This window comes from Physeter macrocephalus, chromosome 4 (assembly GCF_002837175.3).
Source record: "Physeter macrocephalus isolate SW-GA chromosome 4, ASM283717v5, whole genome shotgun sequence".
NCBI classification, from domain to species: Eukaryota; Metazoa; Chordata; class Mammalia; order Artiodactyla; family Physeteridae; genus Physeter; species Physeter macrocephalus.
The window spans coordinates 100,792,266-100,814,938 of record NC_041217.1 but is presented as its reverse complement, the minus strand read 5'-3'; the positions used below and the strand labels follow the sequence as shown (position 1 = coordinate 100,814,938).

At 36.4% G+C, this 22,673-nt stretch overlaps 1 protein-coding gene across 3 annotated transcripts in view; it reads left to right on the top strand.

The window, feature by feature from the left end:
* The window catches only part of ABCD3 (ATP binding cassette subfamily D member 3), an 89,595-nt gene extending 69,336 nt beyond the window's left edge, over nucleotides 1-20,259 (top strand). For all 3 annotated transcript variants that reach the window (XM_028489109.2, XM_024119742.3, XM_024119743.3), the window contains 7 exons: nucleotides 6,229-6,306; nucleotides 6,412-6,477; nucleotides 6,579-6,668; nucleotides 7,148-7,267; nucleotides 13,574-13,678; nucleotides 16,614-16,670; nucleotides 18,782-20,259. In XM_028489109.2, the coding sequence (XP_028344910.1) occupies nucleotides 6,229-6,306; nucleotides 6,412-6,477; nucleotides 6,579-6,668; nucleotides 7,148-7,267; nucleotides 13,574-13,678; nucleotides 16,614-16,670; nucleotides 18,782-18,859 (594 nt within the window). In that variant the 3' untranslated portion in view covers nucleotides 18,860-20,259. The remainder of the gene's footprint in view (nucleotides 1-6,228; nucleotides 6,307-6,411; nucleotides 6,478-6,578; nucleotides 6,669-7,147; nucleotides 7,268-13,573; nucleotides 13,679-16,613; nucleotides 16,671-18,781) is intronic.
* Nucleotides 20,260-22,673: the final 2,414 nt, after the last annotated feature.

Sequence of the window (22,673 nt, the reverse complement as noted above, 5' to 3'; positions counted from 1 at the left end):
AGAGGGTTCCCTTTTCTCCACACCCTCTCCAGCATTTTTTGTTTGTAGATTTTCTGATGATGCCCATTCTAACCAGTGTGAGGTGATACCTCATTGTAGTTTTGATTTGCATTTCTCTAATAATTAGTGATGTTGAGCAGCTTTTCATGTGCCTCTTGGCCATCTGTATGTCTTCTTTGGAGAAATGTCTATTTAGGTCTTCTGCCCATTTTTTGATTGGACTGCTTGTTCTTTTAATATTGAGCTGCATGAGCTGTTTATATATTTTGGAGATTAATCCTTTGTCCATTGATTCATATGCAAATATTTTCTCCCATTCTGAGGGTTGTCTTTTTGTCTTGTTTATAGTTTCCTTTGCTGTGCAAAAGCTTTGAAGTTTCATTAGGTCCCATTTGTTTATTTTTGTTTTTATTTCCATTACTTTAGGAGGTGGATAAAAAAAGATCTTGCTGTGATTTATTTCAAGAGTCTTCTTGTGTTTTCCTCTAAGAGTTTTATAGTGTCTGGTCTTAAATTTAGGTCTTTAATCCATTTTGAGTTTATTTTTTGTGTATGGTGTTAGGGAGTGTTCTAATTTCATTCTTTTACATGTAGCTGTCCAGTTTTCCCAGCACCACTTATTGAAGAGGCTGTCTTTTCTCTATTATATATCCTTGCCTCCTTTGTCATAGATTAGTTGACCATAGGTGCATGGGTTTATCTCTGGGCTTTCTATCCTGTTCCACTGATCTATATTCTGTTTCTATGCTATTACCATATTGTCTTTATTTTATTTTTAATTTTTGGCTGTGTTGGGTCTCCGTTGCTGTGCACGGGCTTTCTCTAGTTGCAGTGAGCCAGGGCTACTCTTCGTTGCGTTGTGTGGGCTTCTCATTGTCGTGGCTTCTCTTGTTGCAGAGCATGGGCTCTAGGCGCACAGGTTTCAGTAGTTGTGGCATGTGAGCTCAGTGGTTGTGGCTTGCGGGCTCTAGAGCTCAGGCTCAGTAGTTGTGGCGCATGGGCTTAGTTGCTCTGTGGTATGTGGGATCTTCCTGGGCCAGACTCGAACCCGTGTCCCTTGCATTGGCAGGCGGATTCTTAACCACTGTGCCACCAGGGAAGCCCCTACCATATTGTCGTGATTACTGTAGCTTTGTGATATAGTCTGAAGTCAGGGAGTGTGATTCCTCCAGCTCCATTTTTTTCCCTCAAGCTAGCTTTGGCTATTCGGGGTCTTTTGTGTCTTCATACAAATTTTAAGATTTTTTTTGTCCTAGTTCTGTAAAAAATGCCATTGGTAATTTGGTAGGGATTGCATTGAATCTGTAGATTGCTTTGGGTAGTATAGTCATTTTCACAGTATTGATTCTTCCAGTCCAAGAACATGGTATATCTCTCCATCTGTTTGTGTCATCTTTGATTTCTTTCATCAGTGTCTTATAGTTTTCTGAGTACAGGTCTTTTACCTCATTAGGTAGGTTTATTCCAAGGTATTTTATTCTTTTCATTGCAGTGGTAAATGAGATTGTTTCCTTAATTTCTCTTTCTTATCTTTCATTGTTAGTGTATAGAAATGCAAGAGATTTCTGTGCGTTAATTTTGTATCCTGCAACTTTACCAAATTCATTGATTAGCTCTAATAGTTTTCAGGTGGCATCTTTAGGATTCTCTATGTATAGTATCATATGATCTGCAAACAGTGACAGTTTACTTCTTCTTTTCCAATTTGTATTCCTTTTATTTCTTTTTCTTCTCTGAATGCTGTGGCTAGGACTTCCAAAACTATGTTGAATAAAAGTGGTGAGAGTGGACATCCTTGTCTTGTTCCTGATCTTAGAGGAAATGCTTTCAGTTTTTCACCATTGAGAATGATGTTTGCTGTGGGTTTGTCATATATGGCCTTTATTATGTTAAGGTAGTTTTCCTCTATGCCCACTTTCTGGAGAGTTTTTATCATAAATGGGTGTTGAATTTTGTCAAAAGATTTTTCTGCATCTATTGAGATGATCATATGGTTTTTTTCTTCAATTTGTTAATATTGTGTATCGATTTGATTTGCATATATTGAAGAATCCTTGCATCCCTGGGATAATCCTTGCATCCCACTTGATCATGGTGTATGATCCTTTTAATGTGTTGTTGGATTCGGTTTGTTAGTATTTTGTTGAGGATTTTTGCATCTATGTTCATCAGTCTGTAATTTTCTTTTTTTGTAGTATCTTTGTCTGGTTTGGGTATCAGGGTGATGGTGGCCTTGTAGAATGAGTTTGGGAATGTTCCTCCCTCTGCTATATTTTGGAAGAGTTTGAGAAGGATAGATGTTAGCTCTCCTCTAAATGTTTGATAGAATTCACCTGTGAAGCCATTTGGTCCTGGATTTTTGTTTGTTGCAAGATGTTTAATTACAGTTTCAATTTCATTACTTGTGATTGGTTTGTTTATATTTTCTGTTTCTTCCTGGTTCAGTCTTAGGAGGTTATGCTTTTCTAAGAATTTGTCCATTTCTTCCAGGTTATCCATTTTATTGGCATAGAGTTGCTTGTAGTAGTCTTTTATGATGCTTTGTATTTCTGTGGTGTCCATTGTAACTTCTTTTTCAGTTCTAATTTTATTGATTTGAGTCCTCTCTCTCTTTTTCTTGATGAGTCTGGCTAAAGGTTTGTCAATCTTGTTTATCTTCTCAGAGAACCAGTGTTTAGTTTTATTGATCTTTGCTATTGTTTTCTTTGTTTCCATTGCATTTATTTCTGCTCTGATCTTTATGGTTTCTTTCCTTCTACTAACTTTGGGTTTTGTTTGTTCTTCTTTCTCTAGTTCCTTTAGGTGTAAGCTTAGATTGCTTATTTGAGATTTTTCTTGTTTCTTGAGGTAGGATTGTGTTGCTCTCAACTTCCCTCTTAGAACTGCTTTTGCTGCATCCCATACGTTTTGGGTCATTGTGTTTTCATTGTCATTTGTCTCTAGGTATGTTTTGATTTCCTCTATTGTTTCTTCAGTGATCTCTTGGTTATTTAGTAATGTATTGTTTAGCCTCCATGTGTTTGTGTTTTTTAGATTTTTTTCCCTGTAATTGATTTCTAATCTCATAGTGTTGTGGTTGAAAAAGATGGTTGATATGATTTCAGTGTTCTTAACTTACCGATGTTTGATTTGTGACCCAAGGTGTGATCTATCCTGCAGAATATTCCATATGCACTTGAGAAGAAAGTGTAATCTGCTGTTTTTGGATGGAATGTCCTAGAAATATCAATTAAATCTGTTTGGTCTGTTGTGTCATTTAAAGCTTGTGCTTCCTTGTTAATTTTCTGTCTGGATTCTCTGTCCATTGGTGTAAGTGAGGTGTTAAAGTCCCCCTCTATTGTTGTGTTACTGTTGATTTCCTCTTTTATAGCTGTTAGCACTTGCATTATGTATTGAGGTCCTCCTATGTTGGTGCATAAATATTTATGGTTGTTATATCTTCTTCTTGGATTGATCCCTTGATCATTATGTAGTGTCTGTCCTTGTCTCTTGTAACATTCTTTATTTTAAAGTCTACTTTATCTGATATGCGTGTTGCTACTCCAGCTTTCTTTTGATTTCCATTTGCATGGAGTATCTTTTTCCATTCCCTTACTTTCAGTCTGCATGTGTCCTTAGGTCTGAAGTGGGTCTCTTGTAGACAGCATATTTATGGGTCCTGTTTTTGTATCCATTCAGCGATCCTGTGTCTTTTGGTTGGAGCATTTAATCCATTCACATTTAAGGTAATTATCAATATGTATGTTCCTGTTACCGTTTTCTTAATTGTTTTGGGTTTGTTTTTGTATGTCCTTTTTTTCTCTTATTTTTCCCACCTAGAGAAGTTCCTTTAGCATTTGTTGTAGAGCTGGTTTGGTGGTGCTGAATTCTCTCAGCTTTTACTTGTCTATAAAGCTTTTGATTTCTCCACTGAAGCAGAATGAGATCCTTGCCAGGGAAGTAATCTTAGTTGTACATTAGATATACCGTGCCACTCCCTTCTGGCTTGTAGAGTTTCTGCTGAGAAATCAGCTATTAACTGTATGGGAGTTCCCTTGTATTTTTCATTTTTCCCTTGTTGCTTTTAATAATCTTTCTTTGTCTTTAATTTTTGCCAGTTTGATTACGATGTGTCTTGGCTTGTTTCTCCTTGGGTTTATCCTGTGTGGGACTCTCTGCACTTCCTGGACTTGGGTGGCTATTTTCTTTCCCATGTTAAGGAAAGTTTTAGACTCTAATCTCTTCAAATATTTTCTCGGGTCCTTTCTCTCTTCTTCTTGGGACTCCTGTAATGTGAATGTTCATGCATTTAATGTTGTCCCAGACGTTTCTCATTCTGTCTTCATTTCTGTTCATTCTTTTTTCTTTATTCTGTTCCACAGCAGTGAATTCCACCATTCTTTCTTCCATATTCTGTTCCACAGCAGTGAATTCCACCATTTCTTCCAGGTCACTTATCTGTTCTGCTGCCTCAGTTACTCTGCTATTGATTCCTTCTAGTGTACTTTTCATTTCAGTTATTGTGTTGTTCATCTCTGTTTGTTCTTAAATCTTCTGTGTGTTTGTTCTTTAATTCTTCTAGGTCTTTGTTAAACATTTCTTGCATCTTCTCAATCTTTGACTCGTCCGTTCTTTTTCTGAAGTCCTGGATCATCTTTGCTATCATTATTCTGAATTCTTTTTCTGGAAGGTTGCCTATCTCCACTTCATTTAGTAGTTTTCCTGGGGTTTTATCTTGTTCCTTCATCTGGTACATAGTATTCTGCCTTTTCATTTTGTCTCTCTTTCTGTGAATGTGGTTTTCGTTACACAGGCTGCAGGACTGTAGTTCTTCTTGTTTCTGCTGTCTGCCCTCTGGTGGATGAGGCTATCTAAGAGTCTTGTGTAAGCTTCCTGTTGGGAGGGACTGGTGGTAGGTAGAGCTGGGTGTTGCTCTGGTGGGCAGAACTCAGTCAAACTTTAATCCACTTGTCTGCTGATGTGTGGGGCTGAGTTCCCTCCCTATTGGTTGTTTGGCCTGAGGTGACCCCAACACTGAAGCCTACCCGGCTCTTTGGTGGGGCTAATGGTGACTCTGGGAGGGCTTATGCCAAGGATTACTTCCCAAAACTTCTGCTGCCAGTGTCCTTGTCACCAGGGTGAGCCACAGCCACCCCCACCTCTGCAGACCCTCCAACACTAGCAGGTAAGTCTGGTTCAGTCTCCTGTGGGGTCACTGCTCCTTCCCCCTGGGTCCCGATGCGCAAACTACTTTGTGTGTGCCCTCCAAGAATGGAGTCTCTGTTTCCCCCAGTCCTGTTGAAGTCCTGCAGTCAAATCCTGCTAGCCTTCAAAGGCTGATTCTCTGGGAATTCCTCCTCCCGTTGCCAGACCCCTAGGTTGGGAAGCCTGACGGGGGGCTCAGAATCTTCACTCCAGAGGGTGAACTTCTGTGGTATAATTGTTCTCCAGTTTGTGTTCTCCCAGTGGTTATGGGATTTGATTTTATTGTGATTGTTCCCCTCCTACCATCACATTGCGGCTCCACCTTGTCTTTGGATGTGGGGTATCTTTTTTGGTGAGTTCCAGTGTCTTCCTGTAGATGATTGTTCAGCAGTTAGTTGTGATTCTGGTGCTTTTGCAAGAGGGAGTGAGTGCACGTCCTTCTACTCCACCATCTTGATCCCTTCCATGAAATTCATTTTGTTTACATTTGTTCATATATTTTGTACAAGTCTTTATTTATACCTTTCCTGAGCCGTTTTATTATGGTATATTTCTTGTAAGCAATATATAACTAGATTTTTTTTTAAGTACATTTTGAAAACCTCAAAAGCAAAGCAAAATAAAACATGATAATTCTTTACTGACCTCCCCAACTAGGCAGGATGAGTCTGTTCAGCACCCGATATATTGTTAAATAATAACAAGTTGTATAGCAGTATATATAGTACAATTCTATTTTTTAAAACAAGACTGTGTTTACATACATAATTACTGTTTTCAAGAATTCAAGCTTTAGATCTTTGTATTCTGATTGAGATTAAGTTGATATCAATCAATAGTAATATTTAAGTGGGAAAAATGACAGTAAAAATTGAAAGTAAACAAAAATAAAAGGTCTCTTCATCCATACCCTCCACTGCTTCTACCTAATATCACATTTATAGACATAATAGAAAGCTTATCATTAGTAAAGAACTATTTGACTCTACAGAAATGTTCATTGAGTGTATATTCTATTTAATTCATAGACTCACTTCCTTTCAGGTTCGATCTGGGGCCAACGTTCTAATTTGTGGTCCAAATGGCTGTGGAAAGAGTTCACTTTTCCGTGTTCTTGGTGAAGTAAGTAAAAATTGGCCTCAAGGTTTTGTAGTCTTATTTTGCCATATAATCTACCACATTGTGAAATTTATAGCTCTTCTTCCTCACCCTCCTTTGCTTTTATAGTTATGGCCTCTTTTTGGAGGACGTCTAACTAAACCCGAGAGAGGAAAGTTATTTTATGTTCCCCAGGTAAGACCTTGTTTGAGTTATTTTATAATCTTTGATTTCAAGATCTTTTAACTTATTTCTTAAAAAATCACTTCTAATGATTTTTGCTCTGTTACTATCAGAGACCTTATATGACCCTTGGAACACTTCGAGACCAAGTGATATATCCAGATGGAAGAGAAGATCAGAAAAAGAAGGGGATTTCTGACCTCGTAAGGAAATGTTTATATCCTAGACTTACTGAAAACACTCCACTTCAGAGTCTTTATCTTAATCAGTTAAGTATTTTAGATTTCAAGTAGTTTATCCTAACCTTTTGTAAAGGCTTCTACAGCCTAATCATTAATTATAACTTTCCAGGTTGAGGTAAGACATTAACCATTTTGCTTAAATATGACTTGTTGAATGTTTAACCTTGTCTTTACACTATTGTTTGTTTTCTCATTGCCCTTGTCCTTTAATTATGTACAATAGTATTATTCTCTTTATGCCTTTAGATATATTTTGTGAAAATTAGTATAAATAGGAAGTAAAGAGTTTGTTTACCTTTGTGCCATGTTCTTTTGTGAAATGTGCCTTTTTAGTGATATTGACAGTAGTATTATAGTGCTTCTAGTTTAAAAAATAAAGCAAGATAGAGAATATTGGTTTATATTAAGCATGATTTCATCTTTAATCATTTTGCTGAAAGGTACTGAAGGAATACTTAGACAATGTCCAGTTGGGTCATATCCTTGAACGTGAAGGAGGCTGGGACAGTGTTCAGGATTGGATGGATGTACTCAGTGGTGGAGAAAAGCAAAGAATGGCGGTAAGTGTGCTCTGAAAACACTGCACAGCAATGCAGCTGGTTGTATAAAGTCACTCTTAGAATCCAGCATTTTGATAATCAAGGCATAAGGTTTTGTTTTAATCTTTTTATTTAGCAGTTATTATAGTGTGGCTTAGTTTATATGATAATAGAAGTATAGCTTGCCTGTAAATTTGGAATTCTGAAAAATTCAAAAATATTCCTCTGAAAGGAAAAGATGCAGATCCAATTATATACCGTTAATCCGTTTTTCCAAAAGTTGGGGGATCTTTGTAGCACATAGGTCCTGGTTGGGTTATGAGATCCCTTTCAGTATTTTTTCCATATAGACACCTCTCTGTCTTAGCCTATTCTCTCTAAAGTAGCTGAAGGTATTAGAGATTTTATTATCATTTTATTCTTTATTCTGTTCTTGTCCTTTCCCTCTATCATTATATTTATCCTTGTTTCAGGGCTCAGTATCTACTACCTAAAGTTATTTAGAATTTTAAAATTTTCCTAATATAAAGAAACATTTCAAAGGAATTATTTTATTCTCAACTAAAGTTATATGAATCAAACATGACTACAAAATGTGACATATTAAGAGTGACTCTTTGAGTACTATGTAAAGGGGGATAACTTTTATTTTTTAATTTTTTTGTAATTCATTAATTAATTTTTGGCTGCGTTGGGTCTTCATTGGTCCACGTGGGCTTTCTCTAGTTGCGGCGAGCAGGGGCTGCTCTTTGTTGTGGTGCGCAGGCTTCTCGTTGAGTTGGCTTCTCTTATTGTGGAGCATGGGCTCTAGGCGCGTGGGCTTCAGTAGTTGTGGTGCACGGGCTTAGGTGCTCCATGGCATGTGGGAATCTTCCCAGACCAGGGATTGAATCCTTGTCTCCTGCATTGGCAGGTGGATTCTTAACCACTGCACCACCAGGGAAGTCGCAAGGGGGATAACTTTTAGGGAGTCATTTTCTAACTAGACATACCATAGTTTGAGCAGATCCAGAGGAGTTTTTTGGTGAGGGAGTGTTATAACCTTGTGGAAATTAGAGAAAACTGTAGCCAAGGAAAGGTAGCAGAAGAATGGACTTATTTCAGAATTGCTTACTGTTTATCTTCAGGTTATATTCTACCTTTTGGTTACCTCCTATTCCCTGATTGTTTTGCATGTTGTTTTTCTCCAGATCATACCCATTCTATATGAACTTAATATCAACTTAATATTGTGATTTGTCTGGCTAGTGAGATTAATCTAGAGTGATAAATGAATCATAAATGAAAGAGAAGAGAGATATCAGCCATACTCAAAGTGGAAATTGGGCTGAAGGCGTGAGAATTTAAAGTGATTGGGCATTTCTGGAATCAGTTTAGAAGATGCCTATAGAAATAACTGCAATTCAAGAAAACTAATTGAAATTCCTATACTATGACTTCAAAGAAAATGGAAGGATAAGGCAAGATTCACAAGTGGACACAATGGAGACTCAGAAAGAAAAATAAATCTGCTTAAACTAAGGAATTCTATATGTGTGGTATAAATGTTACACAGAGGGTAGTTTTTATTAGAAGATAAGAAATTTAAGGGTATGCCTAGAGGAGTGAGAGGTTATTTTGGAAGAATAGGGAGTGGGGGAAGGAACCCTGTAAAGCTAGATGAACCATGATAGAGCTGGGAAATGGGGAGAGCTCACCTGTAACACGGTTGCATGGCCAAGCCCTTGACAGGATGTGTTCTGTATACACCAGTATTTGGAGAATTGAATGTGAAGTTTAAAAGAGAGCATATTGTTTTGCTACTTTAGAAGGGTTTGGAGGGAGATAGAAAAGGCTAATGCAATAAATATTAACATTGCTGAAGTTGGGTGGAGAATGTATGTATATTCATTTTATTGTTCTTTCATTTTTTTGGTAGGATTAAAATTTTCAAAGTAAAAAGTTGATGGTAAGAGAACACATAATTTTTATAAATTATAAAAATTAGAGTTTTTAGGAAGAACAGACTTGAAAGGTTTAACCAAAACCTGAATCTATAAGAGTGAAGGTTGGTATAAAACAGATGAACCAAAGGAACTCTTAGGTAAGGAGAATCAGGATTTGAATTTGAGGGAATGGAATAAAACTACTGAATAAAGGGAGATCTGGTGAACACATTTCTAAAAGTCCCTTGAAAAATATCAACATAAATATAGGGGGAAATATTATTCCATTATTTTAACAGCAAAAAAATTAATTATGGTATGCTTGCCACAGAGTTTAGGATTAGCTAAGAATCTATTCTGTGCAAGGCACTTAGCTAGGTTCCTGCCTTTATAATCTAGTTAGGAGAGCCAGATATGCTCCTTTAATTGTGATACCAGGCAGGCAGTCTTCAGTGATAGTTTCAAAGAAAATGCACTAGAATATTGATGAGGGAAAGATTGGTTTGGAATGGCAGGTCCTATTTAATTCTCCCAAGAGCCCTGTGAAGTAAGGTACAGATGAGGGAAAGACTTGGAGAACTTAAGCAGCTTACTGATACCAAACAGCTGCTGCATGGCAGAACTGAGATCCACGTGCAGGTGAGTCTGACCCCAGAACTCTTGCTCTTAACCAGTACATTACAGTATATGGCCTTCAATGTGCAGGTGAACTGTCTGACCAGTTCTCTTCTCTCACTGTGCCTTGAAGTCTCAAGTGACATGCCTTTTTCCCCCATTGCACCCATTTGGGTCCAGCCATCAGCTAGTCCAACCCTGGTCCAAACATCAGCCAGGGTTGCTCCACCTAATATCATAAATTGGGCTGTCTTATTTCTCTGACCCATAGTTTTCTTTTCTACTCTTCTGTTCTTGCTCTTCCTCTTTAGTGATGGTTTTTTATATTGAATTATGAAAAAGTATATATGATAGAAAAGTTGGAATATTTATAAAAGTGTAAAGAAAGGCCCAAACCACCTTACCAGACATACCACTGTCATAAGATTTTTAGTGTTTTTTTGAATCATTTTTGTAATTAATTCTTTTCCTTTTACCTAATTGGCAACTGTCCCCGTTCTTCAAACTCACTGAGGTCTCTCTAATATTGACCCATTCCTTCTCTATAATTGATCAGTTCCCTTCTGACTACCTTCTTTCCTGTCCAGCACAGACTTAACCATCCAGGGCCTAGAACATAGGAGGTACACAGGAGATATTTCTTAAAGGAATGAACAAATGATCCCTTCCCCTTAACTTCCTTTCCCACTTTTTTTTTTCTCATATTATTTAAACACCAATCCAAGAGCAATTGTTTGCCTTGGCATTTCTGTACATTGGCTTCTGAGCACCACTGGAAAAAAATCAGAGAATAAGATGGATTGGTAGCACTGCACTTCCATGGTTTCCAGTCTTACAGGGATTCACAGCATGGCTTGGCAATCCTATTACTGATTTTTGTCCCTCTGTCTCATTTTTCATGATAATCATTTGAAAACTACCAGTCTCAGGCTTTCTACCCCATTACCTGCTCCACCACTCTCAGCAGAATAACTCTCCTCCTACTTCTTAAAGAAAAAAGAGGTGCTGTTAATTTCAGTTACATGACTGCTAATTTTTATTGAGTGCTAAATAGGCGATAGGCAGTATGCCAAGCACTTTACACAGGTTATCTCATTTCATTCTCGCCATAGTCCTGTGAGATGAGAGCTGTGAGTGTCCCATTTCACAGAGGAAATAGAATGTAGAACAGTTAAGTGGCTTGCCAGGCAAAGATATCTAGGAAATGTTAAAGCTGGTGGGGGGTGGGAGTGGCCTGTCATGCTCAGTCAGCAGTGTGACTGCAGAGTTCGTATACTCCAAAATCTCCTTGTATTGAGAAACCGAGTAGCTGACTGCATAGTGGGAGAGAGAAAGACACATGATGAGAAAATTTCCATATAATGTGCTAAGTGTGGTGACGAAGGTATGCAAAGCATTGCATGGGAACACAGAGGAGGGGCATTTGTGGAATGCCTTCAAATAATCACTCCTCTTAATAACTTTGCACTGGGCTGTCCTGACCTCCCTGCTCCCACTGTTAGTGGAGGATATGTCATCCTTCCTCTTGAGAAAGGCTAAATGTCTCCATCTATGTTTTTGGACCCTCCCTCCTCCAACTTTATCACATCCCTTTCCTTCAGTTATGCACCCCCTCCGACACCCCCCCCATATTTAATCTCTTCTAGTCCTCTTATAGAAAGAGATTTTCAGGTCTCTGTGATCTAAAAAGCAAACTCTGCCTTAACCAAAGGTCCCATGTAGTCTGTACCTTTCATTCTCTGCACAGCTGAACTTCCTGATGGTCTGTCCTTGCTGCTTCCCCTTCCTCACACCTCTTATAAATAAGATATAAACCCCAAGAAAGCTGTTTTTATGTTTTAGTTATTCATTTATCAAATATTTGAATGTTTCCTATACTGTACAGGTGTTGGGTGTACAGTAGTGATTAAAACGGAGTCTCGACTTTTGTGAATATTATAGCCTAAGGGGTAGACAAAGAAACAGACAACATACAATTTACAGTATGTGAAGAGCTGCAGAGATGTTACAGAGGGGACCCACTTGGATTGGGGAAAGGGATCAGGTTAGGTTTGTCTGAGAAGGTGACATTAAGCAGAAATTTGAAAGATGCAAGGAGCAGAGTAAGGCGTTTGAGACATAAGGAAAGTGACATGTGCGAAGCCTGTAAGACCTGTGACACATTGTGTCCTGGTAGTTGAGAGGAGATGGTGGCTGGAATGTTGAAGTTAGAGAGTGAGTAGTAATAAGGTTGTGTGGGGCCTTGTAGACCATGGTAAGGAGTTTGAATTTTATTCTAAGTGAAATGGGAAGTTATTGAAGGGTTTTAAGCAGAAGAATGAAATTCTCTGTTACGTTTCTGGAAGATCCTCTCTGGTTACATGGAGAATGGGTTAAAGAGGTGCAAAAGAGGAAGCAGGAGACTATTTATGGTCATCCAGGCAGGAGAGGATTATGCTGTGGGCTAAGGACATGATTGTGAGCTGGGGGAAAGTGAGTAGGGTCCACAGGACTGACTTGAATGGACTAAAAATGGGGGGGAGGGGAAGGGAGGAGGAGAAGGGAAAGATCAAGGAGGACTCACAGCTTTCTAGCTTGAGCAGCTGTTTGATAGCTTCATTTCTGAAATGTTCAAGATGGGGTGGGGGAAATGGATGAATGGATTTAAGGGAAAAGTCTAGAAAATCCGTTGAGTTTTAGATTTTTAAAGTCTGCGAGTTCTGTAAGATATCCAAATAGAAAGATCAAATAGGAATTTTTATGTATTAGTTTGGAAATTAGAAGAGAAGTATGGGTGAGGGAGATATATCGGGAGTTTACAAATGTAAATAATATTTGAAATCATGAGATTTGATGAGATCATTCAGAGAGAAACAACATAGGAAAAAGAGGAGAGGACCTAGGAATTAACCCTCAGGGACCCCAACATTTAATGGTCAAGTGAAAGAGAAAATGCTGGAAAAGAAACTGAGAAAACAACATAAGAAATGGAAAGAAACTTAAAACCATGGTTTCACTCTCACTTTCTCAAGAAGGAGGGAATGGTCACCTGTGTTGAATGTTGCAGAGAAGATAAATTGGGCAAGGATAGAAAGTGTCCATTGGTCATGCAACATGGACATCATTGTTAGGAGCAGATGACAATTTGGAATATCTGTTAGACAAAGGATCAGAATAAATAATTCCCAGAAAATAAGATACATATGGAAAATAAACAGCAAAATGTTCAGCATTACTGCTAATCAAAGAGATGTAAGCTATACTAACCTTGATGTTAATTTTCACTTATAAAATTAGCACAGCCTTTTAAAAATGAGCATGCCCAATACTGACCACAGGGATATATACAACAGGTGCACTCAAATATTGTTGGTGGCAATATTAATTGGCAACATAATATTGACATTACTTAAGCAACAAAACGTTTAAAAATAGTCAGTTTTTGCATGAGTCATCTATAGTCTGAATTCTAAGATTTCATCAAAAAGTGTACCCTCTAACCTTTTTTAGAGAACTTTCTTTAATACTAGTTTAAAACTCAACTTCATCTCCCATCAGTCTTAAAAGTTTTTGCTTTACTCTTAACAATATTTCCCATGTGTTACATTTTTCCCTTTGTTCGGGAAGACAATAAAAGCAGTCAGGTTTCTTTATATGTTTTTGTTTCTGAGAAGTAGATTTTTTGAGTTAGAATAATTTTCATCTTTGCTTTAGAAGACCGTAAATGAGTATTTAAGGTAAATCTATTTTCGCATATTAATTTTAGCTCTCTAAATGATTATACAGAATATTTCTTTTTATGCTTCAGATGGCAAGATTATTTTATCATAAGCCCCAGTTTGCCATTTTGGATGAATGCACAAGTGCAGTTAGTGTGGATGTGGAAGACTACATTTACAGTCATTGTCGAAAGGTAAGTGTGATAAATTCTCAGTCCCCCCTTTCAGTTTACTCTGTGTCCAACCAAATATCTACCCAAAGAGAAGATTCCAAGTTATAAAGTGACAAAATTACTATCATAGGATGATATCTTGCTTTAATATTTTAAACTGATAATTAATAGATATGAGTAAAAAAAAATTATCAATGAATTCTGAATATAATTCTTTTTAGCCATGTATTAGATATAAAATAAACGTTTAAATTTATTTTCCTTTTAACTCATTCTCTATACTCAGAATTAATAAACTGATATTATCTTAATTTGTTCCATCAACTTTACCTAAATATCATTTGTTTTTTTATAAAGAAAAAATTTAAAAAAATTTTTAATTAAGACCATTCGACAGTAATTATTTGGCAACTTTTAATTTATCCATTTTTTTCTCTGGCCTGGCCAGTATTTTACCAAGGCTTCTTTTAGTAGCCTTTTCCGAGGCTGTCTACATTGGTTCCATTCTTTAAGTAATTATTCAGTTGTCTCAGTTTTTTTGTTTGTTTTTTTCCTGTGAGGAATTGTCACCATCATCTATACTTTTGTTGGATTTTGAGAACAAGAGCAGTGTATCCTAACGGTTGTAGAGTTTCAGTGTAAGCAAATGAAGTACAGGAGTCTTTTAACATTTTGCAAGGGCTCTTCGGGAGTCCACAATAAATATAAAAGTCATGATGCGCACATACAGTATCAGTTCCTCCTGCTCGAAGTGTGGCCGTAGCTCAGCAGCAGCAGCATCGCCCCGGAGCTTGTTAGAAATGCAGTCTCAAGCCCTACTACTAAACCAGAGCCTTCATTTTAACAAAACCCCCAGGTGATTCAAATGCACATTAAAGTTTGAGAAGAATTGGCATAATGATGAAGGAATAAATTTGCTACATTCATCTTTTAGGAAGATTTTTATAGCTACTGATTTTATTTCTTTAATGGTTTTCTGTTCTTAATCAGTTTTAGTCATTTATAATTTTTTATCCATTTGTCTGTACATATTTTCAGATTTATAGGCATTAGAGGTGTTTGTGGAATCTCTTACATGTAAAACCACGTAGTCTCTACTTGATTAGTGATTTAGAGGCTCTTTGCTGGTAATTTTGTCCATGCAGTTTCCTCTTATATCCAGCTGTAGGCTGCAAGTCCCCACAAAGGATGCAATTCTATGTATAGATTCCACTTAAAAGAAAAAAATTCTTATGGAGCCCCCAGTTGATGAATTGTATTACTATAATGGCACTTCATGGATAAGCATGAAATGAAGTATGAACTTAAACTCATTTACAAAAGCTACAAAGCCAATATAAACTTACAAATTAAGTACAGATAAAACTTTAAAACACAGTTTCAAAATTGCAGCATTAGAGAGACCTGTGATACTGTTTTGCTGAAACTAAACCACTGGTTTAGGTTTAATCTGAGGTCCAAAAATAATAGGAGGTCCAGATCTTATGTTTTGAATTTTGCTTACGTATTTTGACTTAATTCTATTATAAGAATGCCTTCATTAAGTTGAGATCTAATCCAGTTATCTTAGAGTTGTAAGAGAAATAATATCTGAAGTGAGCTTTCAAAAATCAGATATGTGTTGCACCATCGAAATATATGTTTTATTAATAACTGACCGTATACTTGTCATGCAGTTCCTAACCTGTTTGAAAACCTTTCCCATGGCAGCCAAACTTATGATACATTAAAAGTTTTAAATGATACCACTTTAAGTCACCACTTGGTGCCAACAGAAGTGTAAACACAAACTTGGGCACTTAAATCTCATGACAGAAGTGATAAGAAGAACATACTTACTCAAAATTATTTTTAATTATCAAAATGAATATAAAAATTGGAACTCATGGTGGAGATTTCCTGGCTACCCTAGCATGTATCTCAGCCTCGAGAGATCCATTTTGAGAAACACTGATCTAGAGAAGGTTTCTCAATCTCAGCACTATTGACATTGTGGGTTGGATGACTCTTAGTTGTGGGAGGCTGTCCTCTGCTTTGTAGGATGTTTGGCAGCATTTCTGACCTCTACTCATTAGACTTCTGTAGCACTGTCAGTTGCAACAATCAAAAAAGACCTTGCCAAATGTCCCTTATGGGACAAAATCCCCTGCCTTCCCTCCCTGGTTGAGAATCACTGATCCAGAGCAGCTAGCTATATCTCTTAGTGTTGTTTTGAAAATTTGAAGAACAATCCATAAATCCTAATTCACAGTCTGAAATCCAGTAAGCTTGTAAAACCAAAAGATTTTTCATTATTTTGTAGCAAGCTCACTGGGTAGCCAGACCTGGCCTGAACTAACAGAAGATTTTTAAGCTCTTATTTATCTCACTGAATGTTCATGTCCATATGTGTTGTTGCAGAAACATTGATGTGTTTGATTTCAGAATTCTGCCTCAGAACCCTCTGGGGGTGGTAAATACTACTTTTCCAAAATCTGAATTCTAAGACGTTCCAAAATAAGGGTTTCCAATAAAAGATTATGACCCTGTATTTGAAAAACAAATTTACTGTAGGCAGTACTATATAGATTTAATTTTCCTGTTTTTGACTTTTTGCTACTTTTACCACCTTTATACTCTTTTCATATATTTTTCACAATAAAATATAAAATGTGCTAGGATATATATTTTCTGCCCAAAACAAAATTATACACTTAATTAAGCTAGTACCTATTAATTTAGTTTGTTTTTCTTAAAGGTTCTATTGATACTTGTTAGTTTTTATTATGTGGTCAATGGCTTGGCTTGTACTTTGCATTACCTTAAATATTTGGCATCAGTTTTAGTTTTTTCTCTTTGGCATTGATTTTTAACTGTAGCTACTGAAGACAGTCATCTTAACAGCTTAAACTATATAGACTAGTTTAATTTGTGACTGTGTTATTGATATAAACCTAAATCATTTTCCTTGTATTAGGTTGGCATTACCCTCTTCACTGTGTCACATAGAAAGTCTCTTTGGAAACACCATGAGGTTTGTATTTCTTATACTGAATGGTATGGTGAGAGTTTATTTTCATATATGAATTCAGGTGATTATGGTTTTAGATTTCTTGGTGTATATTCCCTTATAAATATATAACTTAAGGGAAAAAGGTGATTCTAATTCATTTTTATAAAACAGGATTTTCATAAATATTATTGTAGTTGTTAATTTTGAAAGCTACAATATATGTAAACAGTCCCTAGTTATATATGATAGATATTAGAGAACCAGTTAGTGGTTCTCCAGTTTTATAAATGACCGTTGTATAATAACTGACTAAAATGTACATAATCTTATCACAACTATGGCCAAACAAACTTTTTCTTACCATTCTGTATTGACAGAAGGAGAAAGACTTAAGAAGGATCATATAGCAAAAAGTTTAGAGACAGTTTTAGTAGAGATCAGGACTACAAGGAGGAAACTGTATAATGTCAGCTCTGTTTGTCATCACACTGTAATAAACAATTCATTAGGTAGTCACTATAATTTACAAAGATATTACAGTGAGGTTTACATGGGTACAGGTGCTCCAGCAGTGCCATAGTGCCATTCTCAGTATGGGAGTTCTTTTCAACTCTTAATGTAAAATAATCAAACCCTAAAAATAAACCCAGCTTAGTTCCTCTTTTCTTTTTTCTTTTCTTTTCTTTTCTTTTTTCTTTTCTCCTCCCTCCCTCCCTCCCTCCCTTCCTTGCTTCCTTCCTTCCTTCCTCTCTCCCCCCCTTCCTTCCTTCCATCCTTTCTTTCTTTCTCCCTTCCCTCTTCTCTTCTTTCCTTTTTTTCCTTCCTAAATGATACAGAAAAGGGTTGAGAAAAATTGGAACATGGTAAGGGTGTTTTGTCCCATAAAATACATACCTGATTGATTATCTTTTTAACCAGATACTGGGCTAAGTGTCATGAGGGATACAGAGTACTGTCCTTACACTCAAGAACCTTACAGTTTAGATGATAGTGTATAAAATGGTTAAATGAAGAGTATGGGGTTTGAAGTCAGAAAACCTGGGTTCAGGCATCACTGTTTCTGGCATTAATTGCTTCCTTCGTGTAATAAAGTATTGATCCTTGCCTAACTGTCTCATAGATTACCGTGAGGATCAAAGAGGTAGCCTGTATGAAAGTTCTTAATAAACCATAATGAAGTTCTATATAGCTGTTGACTTTTAAAGATAGTTTTATTATCTTAATGACATATTATAATTTGCCCATTTTTATGAATTGAATGAAAAACTAAATAACTAGAAATCAAAGCAGTTTAAAATATACCCAAGCCTTTGTGTTTTCTCAGAAGTTCATAAACATTACAGCCATAGGACAGTGAAAGGACTTGGGTTTCCCCTCTCCTCTTCTCCTGGAGGTGTAGACAGTTATCAAAATAACCATCAGGCCAGTGATCATGTGAAGGAGGAGTAACAGGAAGAACTGCAATGTTAAAGAGTCCAGAATAGCTTAAAAATAACAATATAGAAAATGCAAAAACAAAGGTCTTTTCTGTAAACAAAAAACCACTAAATAAAATGGAAGGCTTTGTAACTGCTGTCCTAAGCATCTTCATAGGATGAGATATTTGGGCTCACTCTATAGTTCTCATCCTCCTCTGCTAAGTCAAAGAACAAATGAACAAAAAGCCTTAAGTTAGAGGTTCTGAGCTGATCTGGGAAACCAGCTAAAGTAAGTATTTTAGAGGCTGTCCTATACAACAGGCTTGCACTTAGTGCACTTGCACCTCTGTAGATCAGACCCTTGGTTGTGGAGTGGTAGAAGCATTCTAATTTGTGGGATGCTTACAGATTTTGTTCCTTTAAAATAATAAGGAAAAAATAATAATAAGGAAGTCTGATGTTTTAGTTCTCTTAATAGAAATTACTGTATCCACTACAAGCAGATGTATATTGTGGCTCCTTTGAAAAAGAGCGGACATCTTCTTTTAGTCTTTCCTTGGAAAATGGTATGCATTTCTGAGTATAAACTTTTGAAGATTTTAGTGGCTTAAAATAATTATTTTCAATCATTTTCTTGTATAGTAACCTCTACATAAATTCCTGACAAAAAGGAGATTCTCAGTTATTGATTTTTTTCCCCCTTCTTTCCCATAGTACTACCTGCATATGGATGGCAGAGGCAATTATGAATTCAAACAGATAACAGAAGATACAGTTGAGTTTGGCTCTTAGAATCCAGAGAACTGTATTGAACCAGCTTCAATGAAATAATTACACAATACAATTAGAAATACAAAGTACATTGTAAAATAAAGTTGAGCTTGTTTTTTTAAACAAAACAAATTAACTAGATATAAAATAATTGCGGATAAGTTGTTGAAACATTTAATATTATATGGGATATTGCTAGTTGTGTATATGTTGGTTTAATTATTAATATGTACTAAGAATGTCCTTATTCTTGTGGTTAAAAACCTGCCTAAATTAAATTGGGCTTAAATCAGTGTAACCTGATTCATCCTGGGATGTAAACCATTTGAAGTCAGCTACTTTGACTTTTATGGCTCTATCTTTTCCTTCAGTGAAGAACCCTATTTAAAACTAGGGTCATCACTTGTCCTGTTCTAACGAGATAGTCTTGAGTTTCATTTTCTTGTGCCCCATGTTAGTGGGAAACAAACAAATCATAGTGTATTATCAAAATGTACATCTTGGCATAATGGCCTTTATTATCCTGTGGCAGATGTCTTTAGCTGCCACAGTTATACTCATTCCTTGCTTATGTCTTGGGGTACATTTGAATCCAGGAAAGCCATTTGGATTTTCTTTGGCTAAATAATAAATGTGCCCCTCGCAATCTTCATTATTGAGTTGTTTTGAGGGTTCTTTGTGGTGATGCAACAAAAGTATATGTGCAGTCTTGCTTACAGGGGATGGTTACTGTGTTTCACACCTAATCTTCTCAGTGATGGGATATGAAAACACAAAGTCCTTACATGTCAAGCTCAAGGTCTTACAAGATTTTTAGAATTTTTAAAGAATTGGATGGATTTTTATATGTTAGGAGCCTATTCATTAGAAGTGTGGTGGTTACATGGCATTAAACTCCACATGAGCCATAGGAATGTACTACATGAAGTAAAGCACTGAGTATGCAATGTATCACTGTCTTTGACTGTGATTTTGTGTTTAAAAAATATGTTATAAAATTATGCACATGAATTATGTTTCCTAAGGCACTGGTTTATCTCTGTGACTCTTTAATAACTTTTTTATATTTGGGTCATTATGTTGAACTATATCCTAAGAGAAATCAATTTCATCTCACCAGACCACCATTAATGACTATGTGTATTATTTGCACAGGGAGAACTGAAATTGAGTATTATCAATAAGCTAGATATGAAATCAGTTTTATCAAACTCGGATTCAGAAAGGGGCTTTTTATATTCTTGTTTCTGCATAACTGGTTTGGGTTTTTTTTTGCAGAATTAACTATAAGAATCACTGACTACCAAAGTTAAAATTGATGTACTGATTCCATAATACATAACATTCAATTTTTATCACTTCTCTTTAGCAAACTTGTATACTTATTTTCTGTTCAGATTAAAAAAGAATCAGATATCCTATACAACCTTTGCTTGTTCTTTTTATTCTGGTATATAAATCCTAGGTAGTTCATACAGAGTTATACAGTCTTGACTTGAAAAATACAAAAATAAACATTCAGAAAGCCCTTTTAGCATCCAGTATCTCTTTTTTAAAAATTTTTGTCAAATGTGGTTTTAATGGAATGAATTTCTTCTTTAGAAAAGCCAGGAAAAAACCTTCAGTGTACTTCACAAATGCTACCAAATAGACAGGAGACCTTAAAAGATAGTATCAGTCCTGGGAAACATTTTATGGCATAGGGGAAGTTTCAGATTTTCAGATTTCTGGGTTACCCTAAGCCTACTAATAGAAGTATTTTCCTAGCTGCCTCCTTATTTCTCTGTAATGAATTCTTGCAATCAAAAAAATTTTTTTGTTTTTGTTTTTATTTTTTCTTCCCTTTTTAATTTAATAAACGTTAAAGTGCCTCACCATATGAGGTATAAAGAAAGATCCCTTTCCTGGAGTATCGCAGTATACATTAACTTGTTTGTTCTAGGAAGGCTTGCAGTAAAGGAATCCAGTGTTTCCAGACCGTGATTGACCATGGAACATCTTTTCCCACATAATTCCTGTTAGTATCGTCCATAGACTGAACTGGGAAATGGCAGTTTAATCTGAAGAATAAACTGAAGATAAAGACTTTCATCCATGAGCAACACACTGCATATCAGTGTATCAAGTGTATCATACCAAGCTTCTACTTTTTCTATGAGAAAATAAGGATGCAAACACCTAGGGTTGTATGCTATGCACTAATACAATAAATGTATCTGGGGTTTGCCTCTATAGGGGAGGCAATAGTTTACTTCTACCCTCTTAGGGTTTTTGACTGGGCCTAAGAATTAAATTGACATAAGACAGATTAACAGGACAAAAACATACACATTTATTTAATATAAGTTTTATGTGACACGGGAGCCCTCGTAGGGAAATAAAGCCCCAAAGAAGTGGCAAAACCTGAGGCTATGAAGCTGAACAAACAAGCAATTGTGGAAAAGTAACTATGTGGAGAGGCTAAAAGAAGGTAAGAATTATTTTAATAAGTTTTGAATAGAATTCTCTCAGCCTCAACATCCTGTCCTTGATAAGAGTGTTATTCTCCTTCTGGTGTAGTGAGGACATATTCCATATGGGGGTTTTATCTCCTGTTTTTAGGAAGAAAAAGGGGAGCGTCAGAGTGCCCTTCCTGCACCTGCTGTTTAAGTGCCTGTAGCTCAAACTAGTCCTTATGCCAAAGTGGCATATTTTGGGATGACAAATCCTACCACCCTTCACCTCTTCCCCCTCCCCCGCTTAATGATTAGCATTTGGCTTAAAACTGTGGTGATATTATAGCATCTATCATTTCCTTATATAATTTTTTAACTTTTAAATTTGTTGTTTAAAACCATAGTTTGCCTAAAAGCAGAGTGAGTTTTCTCCTATCAGATGGGACTTTAGCATTGTTAGTTGTAAGAAGCTGTTTACATTTTTACCTCCATCAGTAATTTTTCTTTTGTGAAGAGTTGAAATGCTTTGACCTGTAAACCTATGCATACCACTTAAAAAAAATCTAGTACCAGAAATTCATAAATAACAGTCCCTCCCCACACCCTCGGGGCAATCTCTCTCTCTTTTTTTTTTTTTTTTTTTTTTTAATTGGAGTATAAGCGCTTTACAATGCTGAGGTCGTTTCTGCTGTTCAGTGGGGCAACCATTTTTAACCTGTAACTGTTTTGTGGTGGTTTTATTTTTAAGCAGTGTATTATATAGCTACTTCTTACTTTGTCAGTTCTAGGCATCCCCTGCTGCCCATATTCCAGCCATAGCCACCACATATAACGCTTTATTGCAATATAATACATAAGCAGAAAGGCCCACAAATCTTACGCTCATTGGATTTTTAGAAAGTGTTCATGTGCATTACCACCCCCCAGATCAAGAAACAGGACGTTGTCACGCCTCCGGACCTCCTTTATGTCTTCTTCCAATCGTTAGCCCATAAAAGCCACTTTATCCTGACTTATAAATTAGGTTGCGTGTTTGTGAACTTCGTAGGTAATTGGATACCCTTTGTGTACTCCCTTCAGAGTACAGGTCCTTTGCATCCTTAGGCAAGTTTATTTTTAGGTATTTTATTCTTTTTAATGCGATGGTAAATGGGAGTGTTTCCTTCATTTCTGTTTCTGATCTTTCATTGTTAGTGTATAGAAGTGCAACAGATTTCTGTGTATTCGTTTTGTATCCTGCAACTTTACCATAATTCATTCATGAGCTCTAGTAGTTTTCTGGTAGCATCTTTAGGATTCTCTATGTATAGTATTATGTCATCTACAAACAGTGACAGCCATACTTCTTTTCAGTTTGTATTCCTTTTATTTCTTTTTCTTCTCTCATTGTCATGGCTAGG